The sequence below is a fragment of the Macrobrachium nipponense genome, chromosome 8, assembly GCF_015104395.2.
Source record: "Macrobrachium nipponense isolate FS-2020 chromosome 8, ASM1510439v2, whole genome shotgun sequence".
Classification (NCBI taxonomy): Eukaryota; Metazoa; Arthropoda; class Malacostraca; order Decapoda; family Palaemonidae; genus Macrobrachium; species Macrobrachium nipponense.
Genome location: NC_087203.1, coordinates 109,358,406 through 109,379,714, shown reverse-complemented (window position 1 = coordinate 109,379,714; position 21,309 = coordinate 109,358,406). Strand labels below are relative to the sequence as shown.

At 37.4% G+C, this 21,309-nt stretch overlaps 2 protein-coding genes across 4 annotated transcripts in view; one reads left to right on the top strand and one right to left on the bottom strand.

Annotated features, from left to right (window-relative positions):
• Nucleotides 1-849: 849 nt before the first annotated feature.
• On the top strand, nt 850-10,137 carry LOC135223322 (uncharacterized). 3 transcript variants are annotated; one of them, XR_010316480.1, is made up of 4 exons: nt 850-922; nt 8,401-8,522; nt 9,018-9,150; nt 9,784-10,137. XR_010316480.1 is itself a non-coding variant. In XM_064261786.1 (2 exons), exon 1 carries the CDS (start codon nt 6,296-6,298, stop codon nt 7,388-7,390), a length of 1,095 nt encoding a protein of 364 aa, XP_064117856.1. In that variant the 5' UTR covers nt 5,969-6,295; the 3' UTR covers nt 7,391; nt 9,784-10,137. The 3 variants fall into 3 exon arrangements, 1 of the variants encoding a protein (XP_064117856.1); XR_010316479.1 differs by lacking the exon at nt 850-922 and adding an exon at nt 5,970-7,391; XM_064261786.1 differs by lacking the exons at nt 850-922; nt 8,401-8,522; nt 9,018-9,150 and adding an exon at nt 5,969-7,391.
• Nucleotides 10,138-17,023: 6,886 nt separating this feature from the next.
• The window catches only part of LOC135222956 (rho guanine nucleotide exchange factor 10-like), a 90,247-nt gene continuing 85,961 nt past the window's right edge, over nt 17,024-21,309 (bottom strand). Inside the window, 2 exon segments of the mRNA XM_064261421.1 lie at nt 17,024-19,187; nt 20,564-20,758. Coding sequence (XP_064117491.1) covers nt 17,946-19,187; nt 20,564-20,758 — 1,437 coding nt within the window. The 3' untranslated portion in view covers nt 17,024-17,945.

Sequence of the window (21,309 nt, the reverse complement as noted above, 5' to 3'; positions counted from 1 at the left end):
CAGGGAATTGAAACTGCATCATTTATGTCTATAAACATCGTTCATTGAAAAATTGTGAGGTTTAACACATATCTGTGTACATACAGACATCTGCTTGTACACTTAAGCATTTTTATGTGCATAAATATCATGTGCAATGACATATGTATGAATACAATTGTGTACGCACGAGTATGCAAGCTATGCACATTTCTGTGTAAGTATGCATAGCTAATGACCATATAGATACTTAAATTGTTATGCATAAGGGTATATAGATTGATAGGCATAAAGGTATATTTTTATTGCAGCATTTATAGAAAGGGATAACTGAATAATAGGATAAGTTCAGTTTAAGGAAACGTAATCACAAGCAAGCATTTACTGTTCATCCATATGTATTGGGTACTCACCCACTTGTATGCATGTGTGCTAGCTTGTGATTACGTTCCCTTAAACTTTGAACTCCAATTTATCCAGTTATTCAATTTTCCCCTTTCTATATTGATGTTTCAATTATATATATATATATATATACTATATATATATATCTATATATATATTATATATATATATATATATATATACTACACCCAATATCAATCCACGTATTTATATAGGCATTAGATAATCCTAAATACATTGTAAAGTGAACGTAGCAAACTTGAGCATTCAAAAAAAGTTCTGAAAAGTTGTTCTCGTAACCAGCCAGTGGGAAAGGTTTTAACAAGAGACTCAAGGGTTTTAGCCAAGGAAAGAGGGAGAGAGAAATGGTGAGTATGATGGTGGATTTTGATTGGCTAAGGGAGTTTTTTGCCGGCGCTCCTGTTCGAAGTTCGAACTGCTGAAATTTCAGTGGATTCCTGGAGAGTGGAGACGGTTGAGTGTGTAGAGTGTAGTACGATCTACCGAGTGCTTTGAGTTGAGGAACTTTCAGTTTCAGGTGAGACTTAAGACATTGCGGTGAATTTCTTGATTTAATAATCGTAAGAGGTTCGGATGATAATAGGTTATCTGAAAAGTGGCTGTGAAAAGGAGCATTTTGTGCCGAAATTAAGGAAAACTGGGTGATTTCAAGGTTGGTCGAGTGTGGTGTCCAGCCGAGCTAACCGGCCATTATATGTAGTTTCCAAAAATTTATTCCTATTTTTAGTGAGCAATTTAAAGTTGAAGAGATGGAGGTCTCATGGTGACTTATCTTTCTCAGGATATGATTCTAACTGCACATTCATGTTCGGGATGAAGATTTTAATGTCCTTTTGAGTTTTATGGAGTAAAAGAGGTTGTCCCTTGGACAGTTTTATTTTCGCGTCTGTAGGAACTGTGACTCTTGAAGGCAAGTGTAACGAATTCCTAAGTTTTAAATACGTATATTATCGAGGGTAATTTGGAGCGATTGTGCTTCGTGAAATCTAGTTGAGTCCTCCCTTGAACGTTTGGGCGTAGACGTTTTCTTTAGTCATTTTAAAGATGATAGTAGAATCAGTAATTGCAATTTAATGAGTGATAGTCTCATTTTTTGCTGAAGTAATGATTTGAATATATGCTATCAAAATTTATTTGATAATTGATACCAGAAATAGTGCATCTCCTCGGGAGTCTTTGAGTGGGATTCTCTGTGACGTCATGAGAGTTTAGGCTGTCCCAGACTGTGGTCTGCACCAGGATTCAGTGGGTTCTCTTTTAAACCTGCTCTGTACAGTCTTTCACGTTGTGTTCGGTTCAGCCACAGTGTTTCTTTGATTAGCCTCCTCAATCATAAACATTTCTTTTATTCAGGTATTTTATATTTCGTGAAAAATTTCTCATTCATGGGCAATGTCAAGGGCAGGTTTTCTCCCGGAAAACATTTAAATGGCCCCTTCCCTCTCTCTCTTTAATTGTAAGTTCCAGTAAAATGCATTGTACTTCCTTTGAGCTATGCTTTGAAATGACTCTTCACTCGGTTTGTGATAAGACGTTCTTCCGATGTTAACCGATTCCCTTTTTTATTTATCGTTTTCTAAGCTTTGGTTTGAAATTTCTTAATTTGGTCAAGTCCGAGACATTCCTAGATGTTTCTGATATGTGGTCCCGTGTACTGGTTTTAATAGTGCCGTAGTTAATTTTACATAATGTATCTCAGCGGCTGTGAAAAGATATATGAATATTTGTATTTAAAGACTGGTCTGAACCACAGCTTGGGGCTTTGTAGAATGACTTTCATTTGTACGAAATGCGGTTAAAATGCACCTGTTTACCTTTCGATTTGAGTTGAATAAGGTCATGACTGTTTTCCCCAACGACCCGTGCTACTTAATCTAACGCATATATTATATAGATAAGTGGTAAATTTCCCTTTACTTTGGATTTTTGCCGCTATATATATAATCTTATTAGACATAATTTCTTTATTTTCCGACTTGGTGAGATGTTGCTGTACCTTGGCTGTATGTGGTGTCATGTCATTTTAGAGGAATCGGTGACAATAAGCGTCACTTGGTGTCCGGTTCAAGGGTCAGTGAAGGTTCCGACTTTTTGGGACAAGAGCCTCATCATGTTTAAAAGAACCTTAGGCGTTTTTAACTTCCAAATTCAACATTGCGTTATTTCATTTAGTATACATACTTATATATTCACTTATATTAGTTATAATAGGAAGTATAGAATTATAGTATAATAGGAAGTATAGGGTAAGAGAAGTGCGCAGTATTGATACCAGTGAAATTTTCGGTAAATTCAAGCTCTGAAATAAGCCTAACAATTCCAAACGGCTGCTTGAGTCTTGGTTAAGACCCTTCGAGGTTTAGGATTTATTCATTTTAAGGCGGTACTCACTGTCAGTTATAAGTATTCACCGCCAGTTATGGGTGACAATCATGCTCAAGTCTCTCTCTCTCTCTGGCGTTGCTGTCAGTACGTTTCGCCTGCCTGTCTGGCCGTCCCTTTTCGGGAAATATGATGGTGCTGTATGAGTGAAGCAAAACAAGCCTTTTTTTCTCTCTACAAATGGTCAGACAATCTTGTAGGGTGTAACGTGACCGCAAGCTGCGGCTTGTCTGATGGTGAACTGGTGATGGGCATTGGGCAAGGGGCAGGGAAAGGACCTTGGGGAAAGGTTCCCCCTCTCGGTTTCACTTACACGCTTTTTTTTTTTAATCCCCCTCGACCCTCCGCGTGGCCAACTGAGCTGGCCCAATTTCACATATTGGTTAGGCAATTTATAGTTTGAAAACTATTTCATTCTTACAGCGACTTGAAGTGTGTTTGCCGTGTGACTTACGTAATTTTTTTATATCTCGTTGCATCTCGTCCTACGTTGCTGCGAGTGGTTAATGTCGTGTATGGCTTGAATGACAATTGTAGCTTAGTTTTTTAAATTGTAATTTTAGACAAAATGAACATGACGGTCCAAAAGTACTTTTTTTAGAATCTGTGTCAAGAACTCAAAGCAAGTACCAACAACACACGCTGAGGCGATGCCCAGACTTAAAAGATTAAGGTTATACTGTTACGTCTCGGTATAAATAATGAGGTTCCAGAAAGTTCAATCCTTCTTGGTATCTTTCTTGGGATTTAAAGTGGATGAAGCTATATATATCTTCTTTTGGAGTGAACTTTGGATCGGTATTTTCTGATTAGTCACAGATTTCTCGAGTCTTGGGGAAAATTACCGCTCCCACAAGACAACCCCGTGTTTATGACAAGCTTTAGCGGCGGACCTCAGAACCTTATGGGACTACGGCGTCAGACAGTAAGTCTGTGGCCTTCATTCTATATACATTGACTATACCCACTACGGGCTGCTCTATGAGCATAATGCCCGTGCTGGCATAAGGCCAGCTTAATCTCAAACAACAACTATACCTATCAAAGTACTGACCAAGTATGTTTGTTGCATTTCCGTGATTGAGAATTACCGAATCGTTTCGTTTCGTTCTGGCTAAAGTTTACGGCAGTTTGTTTCAACTTCGCCTCCCTAATTAAGCTTTTGCTCATTTCTCAGTTATCCGGACGTAGGAGACTGTAATAGTATTTATATATAAAATTGGGAGAGATGACTTGGATGCTGTTCCGTCAGATTTCTCTCGACAAATGTCACGCATATTATTGCATTCGATAAATACACTTTCCTGATCACTTCTTTCGTGTATTGGCAATTAATCAAATTTTAAGTTTCCGTTTCGTCTTGACTAATCTCCGGGAAATATAGGGTGTTTACGCGTCTGTGGGATAAAAAGAGACCCATTACTTAAACCTTAGACCGATTTACGTAGTACAACTTGAACACCAAATTTCAAGGTTCCCCTTTTACATTGGCATTATCCCCCACCCCCCTAATATGTATTAAAACATGTTGGGTTCATATACTCGTACAAATGATTAGTGAAAGTTTCCCTCCATTCATACGCTAGTAAACTATTTTTTCTCATAAACATTGATATATTTTCCCCTTTCATAGCAGTTAATACTTTTTCCCTTGATAAGGTAAGAGGACACATTGAATTGAATATAAAATTTAGGCCAAGCACTAGAGCCTACATTGAATTTAAGATAAAAATTTAGGCCAAGCACTGGGACCTACGAGGTCATTCAGCGTTGAAACGTAAATTGACAGTAAAAGGTTTGAAAGGCGTAACAGGAGCAGAATCTCGCTGTTGCACCAGGAATCCATTGTTGGAGAGGGTGGAAAGTAAGATGGAAGAAAGATATAAAAGGAGCTATAGTAAAAGGAACGAAATGGGATGGAAGACCCGGTGCAAAGAACCTTAAGTAATACCTACAGTGCACCGCATGAGGTGCACTGACCGCAATACCCTCTTACGGGAAATAGGGCCCACTGCCCCTCAACTTGCTTGCATTGATACATCCCTCTACTTCGAGAGGCATACTGACATTTTCTCACCAAAATACTTGAGTACTTGGATATTACCCTATTAAACACTAAATGAATACTGGCTATTACCGTTTTAATCAACAAATGAATACTTGGCTATTACCCTTTTCAACACTAAATGAATACTTGGCTATTACCATTTTAAACGCTAAATACTGGGCTATCACCCTATTAAACACTAAATTAATACTTGCGGCTATTACGCTTTTAAACACTAAATGAATACTTGGCTATATTGTACCCTTTCAAACACTGAATGAATACTTGGCTATATTTTACCCTTTCAAACACTGAATGAATACTTGGCTACTACCCTTTTAAACACTAAAAGGGAAATGAATACTTGGCTATAACCCTTATGAACACTAAATGCAGATGATCTGGCAAAAAGTTGGCATTCACACGCATTTTCATTTTTTACCAAGCGTTATTACATTTTCATTTTTACAAACGCGTTGACATGTTTTGTCAATGCCTCTATAGACTGCCGTATGTTTGACAGTGTTTCCCACCTAACTATGGAAGTTCACTCTCGACGTGGTTCGGAAGTCACGTAAAGCCGTTGGTCCCGTTGCTGAATAACCATGCAACGTAAAACACCATACACACAAACCACCTAACTATGGAGCACGCTCATCAATACACACGTGGTTGACCGGTTTCAGAGGATTCTAACCTTTTTAATTCTCCAGGGAGGAGCTGCATAATGCCAATAAATTGTGGTGTGAACTCTTCACTTGTTAACCGTAATTGCTGCTAAACATTTGATTGTTTCTGCTGTTAAACATTTGATTGTTTCAAAACAATCGTATAGAAAGTGGTATAACCATCGGGTTAGAAAGCAGTTTTTTCGCCTAACGTGTATTTGCCTTGTGTCCCTTGTTATTGTCGGTTATTGTGATCTATTTATAATACAGTGCCCGTAGTCGTAGTATGGCTCCCCGATCGCCATGTAAGTTGGGAAATGTGGAGATCTATGGGTCGTGTCCCTTACGAATTAATAGTTCCTTGGTTTTGACCCTTTTTTTTATTTTAACCACCCCCTTTTTATATTTTCTTCCCAATTTATTTGAGAATGTTTACGTTTACCTCCCCCCCCCCCTTTATATTTTCTTACCCAATTTATTTAAGAATGTTACGGGTTTCTTTCGCATAAAGTGCATGTAGTTACAAAAGGGCCCACAGTGCGTCGCCCCTATCGCCCCATTACCAGGTAGCGGGAAATTTGAACACGTCCAATCCTATTATAGACTCGGAAGACCCAGGTCACGCCATAGGCCTACTGCTATATAAAATCCAGCCAATCAGTCGATTCTGGTTGACATGACTAACTAGACCCACGTTCCGAATTTCCGACCCAGACGCCAGACAGACTGACTCGGCCCTCGGGCATACATTATTACATTAAGGATATCAGTCTGTCTTGTTTGAGCCTTCACGATGGAAGGACGCGACTCCAGCGTTTACCGTGAAATTTCCTCCGTGGAAGATTTCAGGGCTCTGAAGAAGCCCCTGTTCTCCCATTTATTTGAATTTACGAAGTTGAAAGACGAATTTCAGAAATTCTTGTACCAGGAGGGTTTGCTGGGCGATTTTTCGGGGCCGTGTGAGAAGTGTCCCGGGGGACAAGTGAGATTCGGCAGTGAGGGAAAGAGCTGCAGTACCGGCCAACCAAGGTTCGCTTGGCGATGCAACAATCGCAGTTGCCGAAGGAAGCTCTCCACGCGACACGCCTCTCTTTTCCAAGGCTCCATGTTGTCGGAGAGAACCATCATGCTGCTGGTCTATTGTTTCGCCAACAAAATTCCTCAGCACATCGTGATGAACAGCCTGATCGACCTCGCGACCCACACGATGGTCGATTGGTACCGTATTTGCCGCGATTTGTGCTGTGAAATCTTGCTGGCCGACAACAAGAAGATCGGCGGTCCCGGCCATGTGGTAGAGATTGACGCGAGCAAATTCGGGAAAGGAAAGGACACCAAGGTCGGCGGATTTTGGGTGTTGGGCGGCATCGACCGGCAGACGAACGAGACTTTCTTCAAAGTCGTTTCGGACCACTCTCCGGAAACTCTGCTCTCGGTGGTGCTGGACAACGTCCTCCCAGAGACCACAGTCATATCGGTTTCCTGGGAGTCTTACATCAATGCTCGGGATGATTACTTCAGCAAGTATGCAGTTGATCACAGCATCAACTTCGTTAGTCCGGGCGACCATGACGCCCACACGGACACGATCGAGTCACAGTGGAGCATTCTCCGGAAGAGCGTGCTGCCCAAACACGGTACGAAGAAAGACCTGTACGGCGGTTATTTTTCCACGTACTGTGTCCAGAAACGGTACCTGGACTGTGCTCCGTGTCCATTTTGGGCTTTTCTGGAGTTGATCAAGCGTGTTTTCCCGCTCGAAAGCCGCCCGACTGCCCCTGCCGCCGAATTGCTCTCCCAGCCTAAAAGGGTACGATCGGGAAGTACCACTTTTAGGAGCATCGCCAAACAACAGAAGTTGGATACCGACGAATCTGACTCTGAATAAGGTAAGCCACTGATTTCCGTTTTGATAGTTGCATGATAAACAGTGATGATTGATTTTAACCTCTACGTTTAGTGCTATAGTCGAGGCAAAGCCACGTGTTCGAACGAAAACTCACCCTCTTCGGTTAAGGGGTGGTCGTAGGGCCAGGCCACGTGTTAGATTGTGCAGGTCTTCGCAGTTCGCACTTGGTTTTGGGAGTACGGATGCTCATCCGCTCCTGCAAAATTAGCAGGGGTAGTCACTTGTGCTATAACCATGAAATTATTACATGCGAAAAAGTCTAGTTTCATAACTAGAGAGAGAGAGTGATTTTGAGCCTTATATGTAAGTTTTAGATAATTTTATATAGCCTTGTATAGTCTATGAAACCATTTTATTTGAATGATGGCAATATTAGATTGTCGAACAGGTGTTATAATTTTTCCATATACCTTTCCGCCAACCCATCGTTTTGGTAGTTGTAAGCCTTGTTGTGGGTATCATTTGCGTTGTCTGAAGCTGAGAAGAATTCTATACATGTTACTTGATAAGGGTCTCTTCCTCTCCGTTGTTGTTTTTAGGTAAGTGCTGTTTAGGTGTCCTTACTTCCGCGTCAAAAAGCATGACTGAAATAGGTATAAAGTCTATATTCATTTTGATCATTTTTATGTAAAGGTATACAGAAAATAATTTTCAGCTTGAGTAAAAGGCCAATGAAACTTTATTAATTAAAGTTGCAATATTAGCAGGGGAGTCACTGAGCCCATTCCCTAAATTCAATGTGGTAACTGTAAGCTTGATAATGATTGAGAACTTTCCTTGGGAGAACAATTTTCTTGCTGTAGTTGAATTTCATTCTACTCAGATTGTACTAATTTTGCATTTTTTTTTTGGGGGGGGGGAATCTCATATGTATGTGAAAACGATTTAAGTTCATGATAACGAGAGAGAGAGAGGAGCTTTTATTTAACCTTATGTTTATCTCCCAAGTTGCTGCACAGATGTTTCAGTATTTCCATGTTCCTTTCCAGAATGTTTTTATTGTTGCTATAAAAAGTACATGCACCAACCCATCCTTCTGGTAGTTGTATAAGCCTTGTGGGTATTATTGACGTTGAAGCCGAGAAATCCACGAAGTGTTCCTTGTCTTTAGGCAAGTACTGTTGAGGTTCCGTTATGTCTAAAGTCCTAGGAAACCATGACTTGAAATTGGTATAAGTTCCTATATTTTGATAAATTATGTAAAAGTATACAGCAAATTTTCAAATTGAATAAAAGTCCAATGAGGCTTTATTAAAGTTGCAAAATTAGTGAGGGAGTCACTGGGGCCTGAAGTCATGCAATATTAAGTTTGTAGGGGTTATATTCACAATAGATTTACTTGCAAGAGCAGTTTAATTGCTGTAGTTGATTCATTTAATTCTACTGAAATTAAATTAATTTGCATTTAGTGAGTTACTTATGCTAAAACCATTTGTTAGGTTCATAATAACTAGAGACACACACTTAGCATAACATTTGTTAACCTTATCTGTAAAACCAATTTAGCATAACGTTTGTTAACCTTATCTGTAAATCCACTGTGAATATTGGCAAATAATCCGTGAAGTTGTCGAACAGGTATTATTGTTTCCATATTTCTTTCCAGAATGTTTTTGTTACTGTAAAAATACTACAACCCGTCCTTTTGGTAGTTTGTAAGCCTTGTTGTGGGTATCATTTACGTTGAAGCCGAGAAATCCACTCATGTTACTGATAAGGCTTTCTCCGGTTGTTTTTAGGTAGGCACCGTTTAGGTTTTTTGGGTCTATTTATGTATTTTGAATTTTTTTTTGTAAGGGTATGCATACTACGTCATTTTCATATTGAGTAAAATGTCAATGAAAAAATTTTTTTCAGTTACGAATGGAGTCATTAAGGCCTGAAGCCATGACATTGTTACACTGTTTGTAGGGTATTTGATCACGATAGAGATTTCCTCGAGAGACTTTATATTTAATGCTGTGGTTCATTAATTTCATTCTATTTAAATTTTTTACTTTACTTTTAGTCTTACCTAAAATTCCATAGTCATTAATTTCATTTAAAATTATGTTGATTTTGCATTTGATCTTTTAGCTAAAATCTCATGAGTACTTAAAGACAGATGTACAGTATTTAAAGTTTCCCCATATTAAAAAAAAATGGTTAACGTAGAATTTTCATCGTTCACGTAAGATGCATATAGTAAGTTGTCACGTAGATTCATCAATGACCATGGAATATGGAACCATTTGAAGAATGTATGTGACAACTTACAATATGCATCTTACGTGAATGATGACAGAATAATTCAACGTTGCATATTGTGACTATATTTACAGTGGAAGTTCGAAGTTCAAAATGTTAATATGGCAATTCCATCTTATTTACAGGGACCCCTGTGATTAGTGAGTACGAAGAGAATCTCTAATTTAGCCTGTAATCCAAGACTGCTTAAAATTTCTGGACGCAGTTTTTTTTTCGGTTTCAGTTATTCTGCTTTGCGGTATCAGCTGCAGCGTATTCTATAAGAGCAGTCTGTATTTGGCCCAACATATTTTGCTGCTTTTGTAAAAACTGTACACGTTGAAAAATGTGTACATTGTAAATTATGTTGTTTTCAAAGGAAATTGTGTAGTTTTCCTTACTGTAAAATGTGTATTTAAGGTAAATTACAGAGCTGTGATATGTATATTTTTGTTTAAGTTTAGTAAGACTAATTTCGGTTCAATAAACTTTTTGTCAGTCATATTAGTATATATTAATTCCTTCAACAGTTCCTTATAGCAACGCTGATCATGCGTTCCCAAGCAAACGCAGGTTCGGTGGATAGATTTAGCTAACATAGATTGGCAATATCACCCTAGCTTTGCTGCCAATTTGTAGTGTTCTTGATGAATACATTTTTGGGGATTTATGAAGGGTTGAAATGAGGGGTTGCCCAAGCTGAAATGAGGGGTTGCCCAAGCTTCACGGACGAGTAGAAATCCTCGGCAAGTTCACGACCCTCAAAATGGTAGTTCCTACCAAGGGCCTTTGTTTCTGCTATACAGCACTTACCTTGATTTCTCTGTTCAATACTTTTCTACCAGCAGTCCATCGCGGCCCTTGGTTTCTCTATCCAATACTTTTCTACCAGCAGTCAAACATGGCTCTGCTTCATGTCTGTCCAATGCTGCTTCTTGTCTGCCCAATACTTCTCTACCAACATGGCCCTTGGCTTCTTGCCTGTCCAATACTTCTGCCATTCGCAGACGAAAGAACTTCCAGTGCATGTGACACTGCAGCAGTACTTCTGAAATTAATTTTCTTGTAGTTATCATCTTCACAGAAGCTCACTGTATAGTCCGGGTACCTGATTGCCATGTATATAAAAAGAATCAAGAATAAGAAAATTTCAACTTCTATCAAGACCAACTATTAATTTAAAGAGAGTTTGTTCTGTACTATTGCACAAGTGAACGCTTTAATTGCAAAAACTAAACCCTGAAAATATTTCACATTACCTACTACATGTGAAATAGGTGAAACTGGCAACGTTCGTTACTTTCTTCCTTAGCATCAGAAAACTTGGGAGGATGGAAAGATGTGACGAGATCTTAAACGTTCTGAAAAAAATTAATAAATTTCTTGACCAAATAATATGGCAAGGCACTACAATCCATTAATATCAAGACCCTTATGACATATACCAACTCTAACCTAACTCCACCATGCTGAAATGAACATGTGGAAACAATCGAGTCTTGCAAACTTAAAAAGAGTGCATTTAAGACCTGCAGCCATTTGCCAAAAGCCACATAAAATGATTTTATAACTAAACTAAATACGAACATCGATATTGTGAATGGAAGAGATTGATGATACCAGATTTCAAGATCACCTGGTCTTAATTATTTCTTTTTTTTTTTTTTACACAATTATTCTACTTAAACAAAGCTTTTTAAAAAGAATGATAACTAAACTTTATGACGACTCCCGTACACTAGGAGTAATCTAGACCAGATTCAATACGCCTGTGACTCATTTTCCATCTGATTAAAGATGACTGAAACACGGAAAAACCAGCTGCTAGTCAATCTGGTATCGACAGAACATTCGTTGTCAATCCATACAATACAATATCATAGGGAGAATTGGGCTTAACAAACAGCACTTTCATTTAAAGACATTTCAAATAAGTTACCAGAATTTAGCCCACAAAGTAACATACAGGAAAAACACACTAACCTGGAAAAAAATTCTACTCTGAAAAATCAAAGCCTTTAAATCAAGCAGTGCACTGCTCTTAATTTAACCTCCTGAAAATGAAATGCTGAGAGAAAAACCTTAAAACACACAAAGTATGTGCATTCGATGACAGTTTTTATAGGTATATATTTATGTATTGACCTCCCAACCGTAATATATGCCTACTGTATGCATCAGTACGCATGAAAGCTATCCAAATTTGTTTAGTACACTACCTCTACGCATCAAACCATTCAAGTTCTAATACATATCGTTAACCACTTTTGATCATGGTTCTGTGAATACTATAGGCTACCTATTGTAGTTTCCAGAGAGAGGCAATTACACCAATTGTCTGTAGAAAATGGATGGAAACGACACCAAGGTGGAGAAACGCTTCGCCAGTGAAGTTAGCATTACTATAACTGCCACAGAGAAACGTGAGGTGCACTGACGACCCTCTCCTCCTGAAGGGATGATTGTCGTTAACTCTACTTGTGAAGTACCAAACGCTGATGACTGGAAGTTATTCTTACCAATCTTGTACAATGAACAATTGGGTCAATAAAGCACAAAGACTACACAATCATTCAAATCCCTTCTAAATTTTACCCGTTCTTTTATTATCTTTCAATTTCAGTTGCAAAATAAACTCTAGGACAGTGTTTCTAAACTGGTGAATGATTCACTTACCATAAAGTCTTTCAAGCACTCTTAAGATCGCTAGGGTGGGATAAGTAAGAATTCATGCGTGTTAGAACTTTAAATAAAAACAAAATTATCTGAAGATTTGGAAACAAAGTTTACTTCACATTTTCAGTACAAGCCTAATTTATTTTCATAAAAACAAAAGAGATGGCATTTTTAGCCGCTCCTACCTAAGGTCAATATAGCACTGTATTGGCCTTGCCCCTACCAAACCTCAGTATCGCTGACACGTGGTCCGTCAGCGAGGGTATTTAAACAAAAACAACAACGGTTACGGTGGGCACCTCGGGCGGCCAGTATCACCATGGCCATGGTATCACTGGGCAGCTTGGATAGCCCCAGGGATTGAAAGCGGAACAAATCTCTCTACCGCCAGTATCTTCACTCTCAAGCCAACGAAATTATTTGTAACTTATTAAAATACTCCATTTTAAAGAAACATGGGGGACCCTGTACTTAACGGTAAATTGTAATATCATAAATGATGAAGTTTATTTAACCTGCATAGTAGGATTTGAAAAAATGTCACGTAATTAATTAAAATAACTGCCAAAACGGAATATGGACATTAATTGAAAAGCTATTCCTACCGCATCACTCATACAAATTTTAGGTGTTAATCCATTAATCAAACACGTTATGGTATTATGAGAACTCATTATTATTTTCAAGAACACAATGAAAAAACAGAACTAAGAACACGCAAAATTACTCAACGCTGTTTATTTACAAAACTCTGTTCTTTAAACGACAGCTCTCAGGAGAACCCATAAACGAGATTAACCTCGAGGGTCAGATTAAAAGGATTAATAAATCTGGCAGCTGTAGTATTCTTTTCCTGGCAAAACCCCAGATGTCTTATAACTATAGAATGTTTGAGTGTTAAATTTTACGTGGAAGAATGATGAGTAACGGACGTGAGGAACAGAAGCAGCAAAATTTCTTCCAGTGAAAGGCAAAACCACCCATCCACTCTCTGACTTTCTACCCATCTGAATTATTCAATACCCTCCGACTGACACTCCATATCCTCTTGATTGGCTACGGACATTTAAGTGCATATCTGTAATCTTTTGTGATAGCCCACCACCTCTATTTTCTTTATCCCAACCTCCTTGAGACCAGTTCAGCAGACATTAACTTTTCTCCCAATTTCTCTCCCGGCTTAGCATACCCCTGATATTCTGCACTGCTTTTCTTATTAGAACCGATTGCTGACAGCTTTCACATGAAGTAAATGAGTATCTACGGAGATTTCAGCAGTTTTCACATGGTAAGGTTCCTTAGGAGCCCGTTCCCTTAAGAATCCTTTATCTATTCTGACTTGAGAATATATTACAAAGCCATCTTGACCATCAGAGTGGACATGGCGTGTGTCGTTACATTTGGTTTCTCTAAGTATTGTTTTCGTTTCACAGTTTTCCACATCCGCCTGACATACTGCTAAGCGAACTACAGGTGAATCTAGTCCCTCACTTAAAACGTCAATGAAAACTCAAAATTGACATAGTTGTGACTGCAACCTCAAATAACTCGGTACTTCCCTCAAACAGTAACCATGCAGTTTTTTAATGTCTTAAGATTGTGCCCAAATGAAAAGACGGCATTTTCAACGTTTTAGAAAAGCCGTACTTACGAACACGTCACCGACAAACGCAGTCAATTCATACCTAAGCATACACAGGCAAACTTTGATTTGCTATTCATTCCTTGCAAGTAGAGAACATTAAATGGAGCTTCTCTTCAACTATAGTTAGTCATTTTACTACTGTACTGAAATTTCATATAGAATTTAAACTAATTTTGTCCTTCGTGCTTTTAATGTACGTAGGACCCGTCGCCATCTTAAGGGAAACCACACACAAGGAGGAATTCAGACCAATACGTAGCAGACGGCACCGAATTTGTTTGATAAAGGGAGCCTAAGAGACTAGAAAGTTCTATGACAACGTATCAATTATATCATAAAAAGTGTCCACAATAGGAATAAAGACATGTATGACCCCTTACTTGCGTTGTTCAATTCACTGGGTTTCAGCATTTGTCGAAGGACGGCCGCTTGATATAGCATGCTTTCCACGGAAGAGAAGAGGCATCAAATCTTGGTCAAGAATCACAAACTGGATTTTTTTTTAAAAATCATTATGACATTCTTATACCTATGGTCATGAGTAAATAAAGCCTTCCGATAAACACAGAGAGAGAGAATACAAGATAAACCTCAACATCTATCAAGTAATTTGGAAATCAAAACAAAATTAGAACATTAAAAACAAAAGAAAAGCAAAGTGAGATTCACTGCAAACAGCGAAGTTTCCACGAATGCTAATCGGTAAAAGTTTTGCCACACAAACCAATGGCCTATTAACATGCTGATTCATTAAAAATCCTCAGTCGGAAAGCTATGGGAATATATACACACTAACTTTCGAATACAACATTCACCGAAAAAGGAAAACATGCAGTACAAACTATCTGAAGTTCTTGCATGCAACTTCACATGTTGAATAGCAGGTCTCCCAGCAACTCATTCCAACAATGTTCACGTCACTATGACCAAGGCACCTCTTATAAACTACGTAGTATGTCTCGCACCCAAATCAAACTTTCCCAAGATTGCTTTAGGTGAGAGGAAATATCACCAGCCTCTCATCATGTGCATGATACAGAGTAATTTATCTCTACGTGTACCAAAGTAGTACATCCTTCCCTCGTTGCACCACTCTCAACTATCCACACAGGACCTAGGTAGATATGAAATTAAATTTCCCATTCTATAACAAGAAAACTAAACCGAGATTTTCATATACATGAAACCTATAATTTAGATTCAGGCAGCTTCAATGAGTGTATCTTTTTTAATTTATTTTTTAAAAATAATTTTTACAGAGTCATCCATGGACAGAGTATAAATGCTGAAGCTTCAGACCAATGACGCTTTCTATCAAAATGATTATGAACGAGTCTTCGGAGATTTCCAGTTCGCGGCTTCAAAGACGAAAAGCACCACAAGACTTCTCAGGAAACGTGTTTCCATTGAGAGTATGTCTGTCTGAAGCCTGGAGTTGGAATTCCGTCTCCAGAATTCGGGAGCTACGCCTTCAGAAACCGCCGGGAATTCCATTCAAACTTCGTGGCTTAAGTAGAAACTAGGCTGAGAGCAAGGTCCTGTGATCAGCAGACTTTAAATGTGTTCTAAGAACATATTTAATGTGTGTGCTTCAATACATCTATACACAGTAGATACGTTTGTACTACAATATATGCTTGCTTTTGGTTACGTTTCTGTAACTTGAGACAACATTTACCTTATTTAATTTTCTCCTTTCTGTATTGATGTATCAGTTAATATATTCCTTACTATATATATATATTTATATATATATATATATATATATATATATATATATATATAGTAATTTACATAATCATAATGAACGCATGTACTTACAATTACTGTACACACATTTATGCATGTATAACTGTAAATTAATTTATTCATGCACACGCATGTGTGACCATGGATTCCATGAAGTCATTTGAATATGGAATTGTCATATTTTAGTCTGATAAAGCTTTTCATTAGAAGGCCAAAGGCTACTATTTTATTACAACTTCACGGGATAACTTATATCGGTGGATTTATCCTTGATATTTTTTTTTATATTGCGGTGTACTACTCACCTTATACAGACAAAAGCCTTGGCCATTATCAGCGTGTTGAAGCCGTACCAGCAAACGTAATGCACTATTTTAAAGAACGGATACGAAAACATCTAAGCAAACGGTTTCGAGTTTCCTACCTTAACGTTAATGTATGAAACATATCGTGGTATTAAACACCCAAACATACACACACATGGTCTTCCGTGGACGGTTAAGATAAGTTTGACTTTCAAAATCTGTAAAGAAAACCGTATTAGATGGGAAACTAAATTAAGTTTGAAAAACAAACTTATTTGTATTAACATCTTGTGACGTTTTTCCGAAATTTTTTAGAAATAAATGACAGTAAAAGTGAAGGCAAAATTTTATTAATATAAAAATGACAAGGGTATTATATCAACCAAAACGTGAGATTTAGTGACCAACTCATTTTGATTACAACCACAACTAGATTGCCTCGTGTCACATAAACAGAATTCACGTGCCAACTGTGATTATATCGTGACCTTAATGAACAATGTTATGATTAAGTTGTAAATTTTCAAGACTACTGATTTGTAATGCTGTATATAATGTATTCGTGAACAATGTTCATTGCTTTGCCCACAGTAGAAGTCCAATCAACTTTTTCTTTTAAATGGCAAATAAAAAAAATCTCAATTAAGCAATATCACTTATTGTCATAGATATAGATTTTATTTTCATTAGTTTCATTGCAGCCCAGGTTCTTGCCTAAAAGTCATAAAATGGTATTAGCTTTGATTATACATAACAATTTAACACAGACCCAACAAAATTGACTCACCTTTGTTATTGACATTTATACCTGACTGAATAAACACCGAATTTGAATTTTCAACTATTTAGAAGGAACTAAGTGGTTGGATAATTAAATAACGAGATCTGTAATATAAGTGGGATGAAACTGGAAGAAAACCCCAAAAATATATGACTAATACTGATACTAGTTTCAGATTTGATATTCTATCACGAAGCTTTGGCAAAATTGGAATAAAAGAAAAAATGAAGTAAAATAATACTCTTTTATTACACTTATACAATATGTTCATAAATTGGCAAGGTATTCTACGATGATCAAAATAATGTACAATATTCAAAATAACTTTTATCTGATATTTACAATGTTTAATATACTTATGTAGAATCTTTATGAAGCAGCCTTGACATAAGCGTTATATGATGGTACATACACAGAATGAAAGTAATACTTCTTGGAAGCTAAACATCAACCATTCAGTAATCAAATGATACATGATTATATGTTTACAACAGATTACATTCAACATATATAAAGCTTAGCAAGGTTAAATCTTTGTGCATTCTGGCAGACTTGCACTCAATAACAAATGGTAAATTTCTGCCGAGGATGAGCTTTAGATATCTTGAATATAATATTTTAAACACACATACATATATACATACATCATTCATACATGCACACATATACACAAACACACATAAATGCAACAGCCACAAACTGAATTCTTAGCTTGTTGATTTCACAGTACTTTGGATTGTTTCCCACTGAAAAACCTGAAATTCAAAGGCAAGATACTATGAGGAAATTCTTTGCATGCTAGAGCTAGAGCAGAAGAGTTCAGTTCATTGTCATAACCACTGCACAGATACTATAGTGTAGAAGTCAAACCTTGTACAAAATGTAGCATGAAAAGAGCTTTTTTCCTCAATTTCATTTTTATTATGGATTTCAAGGTTTCTATCAAAATTTATCAAAAAATACCAGGAAAGAGAGATGTTATGATTTCATAGTGGCTACTGTATTTACAGTTCTGGTATATATGTGTACGTACATACATATACCTCATCCTAGTTTGGGCGCAATATCCAGCTCATCACAATTGCACGGTACCATTACACAGACAAAAAGTTTAGATAAATAAATTAAAGAAGGAAAGCACGAGGAAGAAAATTAAAGCTTCATCTCCCACACAACTATATGGGCATCTTTCTCATTTGTGTGAGGTGGCTGGGCATCAAGAGTTTGTCTTAAATTAATATAGCCTCTTCCTCCCATTAGTGTCATCAATGTTCTTGACTGGTCATTTTCTTTGCGCCGAGATGTTGTGGCCCTGCCAGAAGTTGTATTCCCTGATGAACTGGAATTACTAGTAGCTTCTAATGGAGTTGCTGTGACTGTCGTAGAACCTATTCCAAGGCCACTCCCGTCCTCAGATCCAGACGAAGTAGTCGTACAAGCAGATGAAGCTCGGGAATCCATAGACCACGTCGATAAATCTAAAGACCTTGGTCGTGAGGCTTTCAATCGCACCCTTCGATCTAATGTGCTAACTTGAGCAGGAACTGCAAGTTCAGGATCGCTTCTCCGAAGTGAGTCATACCTTGACAGTAATAAACCTTCACCTATATTTAGTGGTTCGTCATCTTCGTATTCATGAACATTCAAAAGATCTCCATACAACCCATAAACATCACACTCTTGACTGCCAGCTAAAGCTCCTAACCCTAGCCCACGTGGTAATGTTTTAGAAAGCCTTCGGACATGCTGCTGATGAGATTCTCGAGGTTTACGTCTAAGAATCACCGGGCTACTCAGTTGTTGTCTTAATCTTGGTGGTACACGACGGGTAGGCACTAGACTTCCATCACTCTGCTGTTTTTCCAATCTTGACCCAGGAGTTGGGGTCGACATGAAACTCTGAGTATCATCAGTATTAGAGCTAGGCCGAGTAGTTTCTTGTGACTGAGTATGGCTGTCTTGTAAAGAAGGTCTAGATGCTGGTCTCAGCTCAGGTAAAGTTGCTTGAGGTCGTGAATGAGGATGCAAGGTAAGTAAGAATGTTATGGGACCACTATGTGCATGATAGCTAATATTGGCCCTTCCACTTATTATGGGTACACCTTCTAACCTTGGTAGTGGAATGGTTAGAGCTACTCCAACATTAGTACCTACCCAAAGAAGACCTCGAGAAGCTAAAAGAGCTGTTACTTTAACATTTGCAGGACTTGGGCCCCGTTCCCCAAGAACCCGACTCACATTTGAGGCAACATTTATATCTTGCAAATGGCGGAACGTTTCTGTGTGGTACAGACAAATAGTGGCTGTATTTCTTTGAGCTATCCACAGCCCAATTCCTGAATGGGCCATGAGTTGGACTTCACCAGCACCTTCATGATGTACGCTAAACTTTTTCTGTGAAAGAAAGAAAAAAAGTCATTAGGTAAATTATCAGTACATTACAAATTCACAAGGACCCCTGCATGATCAGTTTAAAATATATTCTAATTCCAAGCTGATAAAGCACATTCCTTTTTATAAAATGTCATCTTTCAATTTTAGTATCTATCTTTCAAAAACATTTTTCATTCAGAATGTTTGGTTACTGCTATGCTAAATAAGAAACATTAAAATGCCTATGGAAATTTTTGTATCATAGGAACTTGGTAGAAATGTTTTTTATTGTGTTTTTAAATCTGAATTGAATTGTAAGTGAATAAAACTCTAAAAGTGAATGTTAAGGACACAATAACTGTAAGGAAATAGAATTTCTGTAAAAACTAATTGGACTTGATTACCAAATTTCATTAACTACTGGGAAGTTAGACCCTAAACTGTCAATAAAGTTGAGGTGCTACCACCAGAAGCAAACATTTTAATATAGTAAAATTTTTTCCCTTTTCATGGGGAGAAATGTTTCCATGGATTTAAGAACAATATTTTTTAACGCTAATATATACTGGAATACCTGTGCCTGATGCACTAACTCGTTTATCTAATGATGATATCCATCTAAAAGAAATTATTTTTAATATGTTATCTGGTAAGTGTAAATATCATAGGGAAATGCTAATGCAAATGCCAATAAAAAATATTCTGCTACTTAAAATATTTTCATTATAATACACTGCTTCTTTTAAAGGCAACTAAATAAACACTTCCCTATTACCTGATGGAAACCTATGTAAGATATAAGAGAATCTCCAATTATTTCTGTGTAAGGTTGTGGTAAACTAAGCATTTTTTTTTTCCTGCAGTATATTAAACAATAATGAAAATCAAATTTAATAACATTTACTCGAATTGATCTATTGTTTCATTGAAAACAAAAGTAAGCAGTAAAGCAATGGTAATTAAACTATAAACCTAGTTTGCATAATAATTTCAATACTTCTTCTAAAACTCTTTACCAATGGATGACTATAAATGTACCAAAATTAATTGTACTACCAACATTTCATTTTCTTTATTGTTATATGTAGAAAGTTCATATTTCATGTGGGTTGAAACAAGTAAGTTCATTCACCTTAAAGCAAATTCAGATATTTTATTTTAAAATTTTACCATGAATTGCAGATAATGTAATGTATTTAATTACCTAGACCAACAGTACAATAAATATGATTCACTGTTACAAAAATTGATTCTACTTCCTAAACGGCCAACAAAATAACCCTACCTTATCTATGAGACTAGGAAGTTCTGCTAAGAATGACTTTACCAAGAAATTTTTGCAAAGAATGACAAAAAGCCCTGAAAAGAAACGGTACCAATTGCCATTACAAACTTACCGTGACTTCTGCAGTAAAACAGTCAATGACATGGACTTGTTCACCACATGCGGCATAAACATGGGTATTGATTGGCAATAATGCAGTTACAGAATAAGTTCCAAGACAAATGTCATTTGGCTCTCGCAACTGCCATGCTCCGTCAGCTCCTCGACGATATACTTGAACAATGCCATTGCAGAGCCCCACATACACCTGAAATTAATTAACTTGTGTTAAAAAGATAATCATAATACATGCAACCCTCCATTACAACCTCAAATCCGTTTTCAAACATTAATACAATACTGGGTACAGACTAATCCCACAAAAAGGTTTCAGAACCAACTGAATTTTGGATTGCCCCTAAGTATTCTATCAGTAAATGTAGCAATAAGACAGTTCTAGTACCATTAACACACTAATAACAGTAAGTGTGCCCACACTAGAACAGGGATGTGGACTTGTTCCTTGAGTTTCCAATTGGCTGTCCCATTGCAGATGCAATTTAAGATATAACTGCTAAAAAGATGACTGGATGTTTCACTCTGGCATGATGCCCACCTTTGAATCCCAAGGACTAAAACAAGGAGGTAGAAGAGAGATTTTTTCACCCTTCTCAAGGGAATTCCTGGTTATAACTAATTCTTGCTTTAATGAATGACTGTATGCACTATAGTCTTTTGCTTTGGCCTTAAGAAGAGGGACACAACTCTACAGCAACTTAACAAATCTGGGGGATTCAACATGCATTCATTTAATTTTCT

What these genes read in the sequence shown, in the direction of transcription:
- LOC135223322 (XM_064261786.1), top strand. Translation starts at nt 6,296, where the DNA reads ATGGAAGGACGCGACTCCAGCGTTTACCGTGAAATTTCCTCCGTGGAA.